The sequence below is a fragment of the Trichechus manatus genome, unplaced genomic scaffold (assembly GCF_000243295.1).
Source record: "Trichechus manatus latirostris isolate Lorelei unplaced genomic scaffold, TriManLat1.0 scaffold00185, whole genome shotgun sequence".
In the NCBI taxonomy this organism is placed as follows: Eukaryota; Metazoa; Chordata; class Mammalia; order Sirenia; family Trichechidae; genus Trichechus; species Trichechus manatus.
In genome coordinates this window covers 1,450,167-1,458,261 of record NW_004444121.1, presented here as the reverse complement: position 1 = coordinate 1,458,261, position 8,095 = coordinate 1,450,167, and the positions used below count along the sequence as shown (strand labels likewise).

At 49.0% G+C, this 8,095-nt stretch overlaps 1 protein-coding gene across 1 annotated transcript in view; it reads left to right on the top strand.

Annotated features, from left to right (window-relative positions):
• Positions 1–6,840, top strand: part of AGO2 (argonaute RISC catalytic component 2) — a 39,742-nt gene extending 32,902 nt beyond the window's left edge. Inside the window, exons 15-18 of the mRNA XM_004387361.3 lie at positions 504–638; positions 4,698–4,799; positions 5,632–5,831; positions 6,017–6,840. Of these exons, the coding sequence (XP_004387418.1) occupies positions 504–638; positions 4,698–4,799; positions 5,632–5,831; positions 6,017–6,125 (546 nt within the window). The 3' untranslated portion in view covers positions 6,126–6,840. The remainder of the gene's footprint in view (positions 1–503; positions 639–4,697; positions 4,800–5,631; positions 5,832–6,016) is intronic.
• Positions 6,841–8,095: the final 1,255 nt, after the last annotated feature.

Here is an 8,095-nt window from a genome sequence, read left to right as displayed (position 1 = left end):
GCCCTGGCCGGGAGGTCTCATGTGGTCAAGACGTGTCCACTCTGACCCTGAGTGAGAGTGGCCTCGAGAGAGGAGGCTGAATGGACCAAGAAACAAGCTCTGGAAGGCAAAGTCCAGAACTAGAAGACTTAGCCACAAGTGTTTGTTAAATGGCACGTGTTATGAAGGAATTTAATTCTAAGACAGCAAGGAGCCCTGGTAGCACAAACGTTAGGTGCTCAGCTGCTAACCGAAAGGTGGGAGGTTCTAACCCACCTAGTGGCTCCATGGGAAAAAGACCTGGCAGTCTGCTCCTGTACAGAAGGCAGTCTAGGAAACCCTACGCGGCAGTTCTACTCTGTCACATGTGGTTGCTGTACATTGAAATCGACTTGATCGCCCCTACCAACAGCAACAACAGCACCGTACCAAATAGAAAGTTGCCTGGTTTGAAGGTAGCAAGAGTCCCTAGAAGTGTAATACACCTCAAATCTGTTCTTTCTCTCCTTCCTCCTCTTTCACAGGTTCTCCACCATGAGTTGTTGGCCATCCGCGAGGCGTGTATTAAGCTGGAGAAAGACTACCAACCAGGAATTACTTTCATTGTCGTCCAGAAGAGGCACCACACAAGGCTCTTCTGCACTGACAAGAACGAGCGGGTGAGCGTCCTTGGTCCACGGCGCAGGCATGGCGCATTTCAGTGCGGGGGAGCGGGGGCCCTCTTACAACATGTCTGCTGGTGGAGTCCAGATCAGGAATCTTTGCCCTCTGAGAGGGGCTTCGTGGGGACCCGGCCTGGCCCCAGGGGACAGAGAAAGGCTTCCCTTGGTTAGTAAGAGCTTTGATTCGTAAATCCCATAGGTTCCAGGGCAGGTCGAGACATGAGAGGCCATTTATCCAAAATGAAAAGAAAAAAGAAGCCAGTTAGAAACCATGGCAGTGGGCAATGCAGTCCTAAAGAATTGACTTGAACAGCGTAAACCTGAGTTGCCTGCGGGGAGGGCAGAGTGTGAGACAGTTGCTCCAAGCAGCTCATGCTGAGGAGCTGGGGGCCAGTGGAAGGAGGAGGCGGTAAGAGACGGGGGTGTGCCGACTCTCGGAATTCTGTAGATGGAATATCGGAGTTTTCCACACCAAAGAACGCTAGGTGTCCTCTGGTTAAAAGTGCATTCTTTGTTTCCAGCAGGATAAAGGAAAATAAAGCCACCCATGGACACATAGTCTTAAAAATGCAGATCATGACGGAAGCTGCCTAGGAAGTCAGACGTCACCCAGGAGGGAGGGATGTGGGACTGACGGCTGCAGCACTGTCGGTCACAGTGGGGCCAGGGTTAGCGGGCTCATGTGGACACAGTGTAGAGTTTTAGCTCCACGGCTGCCGCCCCAGAACCTCTGCATGGATACACTAAATACTTCCCAAATAGGTGAAAGACAGAAGTTAAGAGCTAATAGTGAGAAAAAGAGATGCTTTGTAACAGTAAGAGGAATGTATCAGCAAGAAGATACAGCAGCTCTGAGCTTGGCTGTGCCTGACAACATGGCCTGAAATACGTAACGCAAAAAAGGTAAAGCAATAACTGTCCAAATTCCAAGGAGAAATGGACGAATCCCCCATCAGACAGGGTATTTCAACACATCTGTATCAGAAACTAAGGAGTCCTGGTGATGCAGTGGTTATGTGCTCAGTTGCTAAGTGAAAGGTTGGCAGTCGGAACCCACCAGCTGCTCCGAGGGAGAAAGATGTGGCAGTCCGCTTCCATAAAGATTACAGCCTTGGAAACCCTACAGGACAGTTCTACTCTGTCCTATAGGGTCAGTATAAGTCAGAATCAACTCCACAGTAGCGGGTGTGGTTTTTGGCATATCGGAAACTCATAGATGAAAACAGGTAACAATTAGTAAAAACTGAAAAATTAAAGAGTGAAATGAGCATACCATATCTAATAATTTGATAGAATCTTGCAGACAACCACTGAGTTCAAGTGGAAGGGTTATAAAAATTGACCTCATATCAGATTACTGAGGAAGTCTCAGGAGATTTCCAAATCTCAGTGTTGTACAAACCACGTTCTTTGATCATTGTACAAGTAAATTTTAAATCAGCAGTACAAAGGAAGTTGAAGAAAGTCTGAAAACTTTAAATGCACTTCTAAGTAACACATGCATTAAACATGTAAAGAAAATAGAAATTGCAAAATAATCAGAACTGAACAGAAACAAAACGCTTTCATATCAAACCTTATGTGATGCAGTTAAAGCAGTGCTGATGTATTTGTTGTGAAAAAAGAAAGAGCACGATCAAATAAGCCTAAAAATGTGGGCAGGGTGGAAATAAGAGACCTCGTTCCTCAGGAGTCAAGAGAAAGCAAAAGCACTCAGGTCCTTGCTCATCTTTCCCCCCTCAGCCTCCAGATCTCCATCACCAGGAGTCGGAAGGGTTCCAGAAGTCAGCTTCTTCCAGGCAACACCTACATCTCCAAACTCCCTTCCTAGAATAGGAAATAATGAAACCCAAAATAAAGAAGCACTAGAGCAGATTAATAACATCAAAACCTCCTTTTTTGAAAACAGACAAACTTAGCAAGACGTAAAAAGCCCAAAACCAAACCCATTGCCATTGAGTTGATTCTGACTCATAGCGATGCTATAGGACAGAGTAGAACTGCTGCCCCATAGAGTCTCCAAGGCTGTACCCCTTAAGGACGCAGTCTGTTGCATCTTTCTCCCATGGAGCGGCTGGTGGGTTCGACACACCAACTTTTCGGTTAGTAGCCGAGTGCTTAACCAGTGTACCACCAGGGCTCCCTAGCAAGACTCAGTGGGGGGAAAAGAAAAAAAGGACAGTTAAAACAATATTAGGAATGAAAAAGAAACTACAGTTATAGATAAAGATACATGTTATTTATTTAAATGTGCTATTGTTAACATTATGCCAATAAATTTGAAAACTTAGAAGAAACAGATATTTGTAGAATTACCTAAATTATCAAAATAAACTCAAGAGGATATAGAATACCTGATTGATCCAATAATAATTTTTATAAACCTCTCACTCTAAAAGGTATCAGGCCCATAGAGTTTTACAGGCAAGTTTTACCAAAGCCTCAAAGAATAATCTTATGCAAAGTTTTTCAGAGAATAGGAAGAGAGAGGAACCTGTTATCTCACGCAATGATGTTGACCTGCTAACACCCACCGTTGGCAAGAGAGGGAGTGCTGTGCCGTGGTTAAGGGCGCAGAGTCCGAAGGCCAGCCAGCCGGGTTCACATCCAGCCACGGAGTTTACACAGTGGAAAGCACTGAGGCTGGTCCTTACACAGAGCAAACCCTCTGTTGTGAAGAGAACCCTCACGCTGTTAATGGGAGTGCGCATTACCAACTTGGAATGCACTTTGGCAGTTCTAGGGATTTACCCTGGAAAACTTCGCATGCCTGCATAAGAATACTGCAGCATTGTTTGTAATAGCAAAAAATTGAAAAGAATCTAACTGAATACTACCAGCAGAATAGGCTGTGATGTATTCCTACGTGGATATTCAGTGCAGGAGTGAAAATCAATAAACTACAGCTATCAGATGGATAAGGAGCCCTGGTGGTGCAGTGGTTAAGCACTCAGCTGCTAATGGAAAGCTCGGTGGTTCAAACCCACCAGTTGCTCCATGGGAAAAAAGACCTGGCTATCTGTTCCCATAAAGATTATGGCCTAGGAAACCCTATGGGGCAGTTTTACTCTGTCCTGTAGGGTTGCTGTGAGTCGGAATCAATTCGACAGGCACACAACAACGACATCAAATGCATACATCTCAGGATTGTAATGTATAGCAGAATGTGTTACAACCTGCAAGGCAACACAGTATAAGGCTTATGGGTAATTACATATGTAGCAAAAATACACAAGTACCTGTGGGAATAATAAACTCTAAATTTGAGATTGCAACTTGGAAGGGAAGGAGGAGTAAAATCAGCGAGACGGGTACATAGGGGCCACTATTTTCAAATATGTTATTTTGAAAAAATCTGAAGGTACCTAGGGGGTACACTATTCTTGTATAAATGTTTGAAATGTTGCACAATTTAGAACATCCAATCAGTGACTAATATTTGGGATGGGTTGTGCTAGCAGTAACGAGCTTGATGACTTCTTGACCCTAGAGTTTAAACTTGTGGTTCAGGGTTGTTTGTGGCCCCCACCCCTTCCCGCCCCCTGCCTCAGGGGCCTCTGCTCTCTGCCGCAGGCCATGCTGCTGCAGCTCCCGGGGGTTTCCTGGCTGGTGGGGCTTGAGTATGTACACGGATGATAGCCCTGCTAGCGTCCACTGTCCAGAGCGGTTTCAGATTTGTATTTGGTGACAATTTCCATCTTGACCTCAAATCAGAATATCACTAACATCATGAAGATTCTTAAAGTGCTAAGTGCAAATTTCTTGGTAAAGAGGAGAGAGTACATTGCACCGTGGGCCTCCAGGAGGTGTGAGAAAATAACCCCATTCTACATAGAATGCCGGCTCACTTACCTGAGACTGTTAGTGTAATTCTGTTCTAATGCTCTGGCACCTCGCAGGTGTAGTGACCAGTTTAGAGACTTGGAAACGAGGCCGCCTCTGGCCAGCAAGGGGGAGTGTCAGACGGCGGGCGTCCCAGGCTCATTTGGGGGCTCCTTTTACTTGTCTCTGCCCTGAGCCCTGGACATGTCTAACGAGATGCCTGTGTTGCTGAAGGTTGGAAAAAGCGGAAACATTCCAGCAGGCACAACCGTGGACACGAAAATCACCCACCCGACGGAGTTTGACTTCTACCTGTGCAGCCACGCCGGCATCCAGGTGAGGCGGGATCCCCTCCCCTCTGGTCAGAGTTCAGGGTCTCTGTGTCGTTGTCCACACGCTCAGCAAACATTTGCTGAGCACAGACTGCGTGCAGGCACTGGGGTCACACGCAGGAGATGTGGTGAGCAGCTCAGGGAACACCCCGGCGCCCGCCAGTGAGACAGACACTAACCAGGGAACAAACAAGACCTCGGGCTACTTCAGGGCAAGAGTGTCATGCCACCCACTGATGGCCGAGGGCCTCTCCACAGGGTCAGACACTAGACAGGCCTGGTGTTGGGCTGCCCAGCCCCAGGAGGCCACCTAAAGTGAGCAGTGGGCAGGGAGGCAGGGAGACTCCGCAGGAAGGCCCTGCGTGGGGGCCCCTCTGTGTGTGGCTGGTACTGCTGGGCAGGTGCAGAAACCAGCCAGTCGGTGTTGGCCAGGCAGCTGCCTCTAGCTCCTTTGAGTTTTTAAAGACTTCAGATGACAAAAACCACAAAAAATAACACCGCCTTCATGTTTAAACACCCATTTAGGAACCGTTCTCGTTAATCCGTAACTTCTGTTGGAGATTTTTTCCTTACCTTGGAAATAAAACACTGTAGAAAACCTAGTATGTGGAAACACAGGCATCCTCAAAACAACCGCTTTTGACCCTGCCTTCGGTCTCCCCTGTGGTCTTTGTTTTACACACAGGCCACCTGATGTACACCCGATGCTCTTCTTCCTCCACAGCGTGGCGTTGAATGTTCTTCCACAGCTTTAGGCGCCCCCCTGTGCACCCACCGTGGCTGCTCGGGGTTTGCTTTTGCAAGCCCACCCCCCTGACCCTCTGCTCTGCTTCCAGGGAACAAGCAGGCCCTCCCACTACCATGTCCTGTGGGATGACAATCGGTTCTCCTCCGACGAGCTGCAGATCCTCACCTACCAGCTGTGTCACACCTATGTGCGCTGCACGCGCTCGGTGTCCATCCCTGCACCGGCTTACTACGCTCACCTGGTAGCCTTTCGGGCTAGGTACCATCTGGTGGACAAGGAACACGACAGGTGAGTGGCAGGCCCTGAGCGTGCCTTTCTGGCCGAAGGGCCGTTCCTGAAACCGGCACACCTGGGCTCTCGCTGCCCCGCTGCTGCTCGCTGGCCGCGTGACGAGCTTCGGCCCATCACTTGCCCGCCGGCGCGCGACCTCGAAGCGCGCTAAAGGCAGCACCCCTTTGTCTCTGTCCCTGCAGTGCGGAAGGAAGCCACACCTCTGGGCAGAGCAACGGACGCGACCACCAGGCCCTGGCCAAGGCAGTGCAGGTCCACCAGGACACGCTGCGCACCATGTACTTTGCTTGACATGTTTTAGTGTTTTAGCGATGTGTACCGAGTTGGATTCACGTGAGACCAGCTACACTCAGACCAACAGATGCCCAGCCCTTCCGTGACAGCCAGCATTGAACATGAGACGTCCTTTATTTTATTAGATTCTCCGTTTTCCAGAATGCCTTTCGTCCCAGATTTCAAACTCGGATTTTGAACCTGCAGACCTGTATGAGACCCCGTTGTTGTAGGAAATATGGTTTGCCAAAATCTGTAAGCTGCTTATTACAAATCGAAGTCCCATGTTTCCTAAAAAAGTAAAGAAAAAAAATTCCCCTAGAACTAATCTATGAACTCAGGGCTTTAAAACATTTTTAATTTATTTGATCATTCGATTTACTTGTTTTTAACACATGGTTCTCTGTGAAACGGGTGGGCTCAAAGTAGCTGCGAGTGTGTTCTAGGAGGTGAAGGCAGCACCAGACAGCGTGGGGGTTTTAAAGCCGTGAACACCCCGATGTCATCACTGAAGCTGATTTCTTAGTGGCCCTGGCGGGTCCCCAGCATAGCCACAGGTGCCCTTGTCCTGCCACTGCCCTCCTTTCACTCAGCTTGACATAAGGAGCGGTGGCAGGAGACAGGCCACGTGTGTTTACATCATTTATAGGTCCAGAGAGATTGGCAGACAAGTGCCATTTTAATAAAAGTTTATTTAAAGAAGAAGAAAAAGAAAAAAAAAAAAAAAGACGATGTACCGACAGTCTAATCATAAGATTTGTCCTCTAGGACTGTGACATTTATTTTCCAAAGTTTCTAAAGAATACGGGTCTGTGGTGATAAATACAGTACAATCCTTTTTCACTGTTATGTCTTCAATGTAAGAGGGGAAAAATGGGTCTGGTTTGCAGTATTAATGTGATAGGTAGATGCTGTTTTTTATTTTATTTCCTGCGGGGTGCTTCTTGTGATCTGTTTAGCATATCGAGAGCGTTGTGGATCCTGGAGGCTGAACCCCACCTCGTGGTCCCTAGTGCGTAAGGACGGGGATATGCAGTTGACTCAATGTGACGCGGCCCGCCTCCCCTCCGCCTGTGACTTCACCTGCCGCCCGCCCCCAGGTCCTCGTCCCCCATGTTGCTCGGCCGATTAAGCACAAGTGGAATTTATTTATCCTTCCGTTCCCGGGAAGCAAATTGGTGTTAGGAGCACCCCCTCCGTGTGGTGTTTCATAGGATCTGTACGCTGGAATACATAGCAAGCTACAGGCATCCCCTTCGGCGGGGGGCGACTTTGCATCATCCCCTTCGGCGGGGGGTGACTTTGCATCCTGCGTGAGGCCAGCAATTGGCAACCAAGCCCTGCCCCCAGTGGCGAGGCCGCAGAAGACAGGACACTTGTGTGAGGATTCACATCCTGGGCCCCAGACGTGGGTTTGCCGATCTGTAAACCGTTGCACTGATAGTGGACAACTCAGAAAGGATCGCAACAGACCAGCTGTGTTGGTGCCGAAGGAGTTTTGTCCTTGTACACTATTTGTCTAAGACCCAAATCCGTGTTCCATGTCGAGCTCCAGGGGCGGAGGCCCCCCACCCCCCTTAGTGCTGCTCTGTGCTCTCGAGGTCCCCCCGACCCCCTGCTCCGGCCCCGCCAAGCGGACCCTCTGGCGCTGCAGTGGGGGGGGGGGGGCGCGCTGGTGCCTCCTGCTGGAGCAGACGCCCGTGTCTGTCCTCGCCGGAGGTGGGGGGCAGAGGTGACAAAGGATGGTGATTATTTATGATGCTGTGTACTCGGTCATGTGTGTGTATCTGTGCATGGACATGTCTCACCAATGGCATTAATCTCTTCTCGCTGTGTCTTTTGTGTGTGTGTGTCTGTTTGAATGACAAAAGCCTCTGCTCTCAAAAGCGTCGCAATTTCCTGTCATTTTACTGGCAAGTGGCACTTTGTCCTGTTCTTTGAAGGGTACAGACACACTCTTGGCCCCAGTTACCGGGAGCATTCGAGCT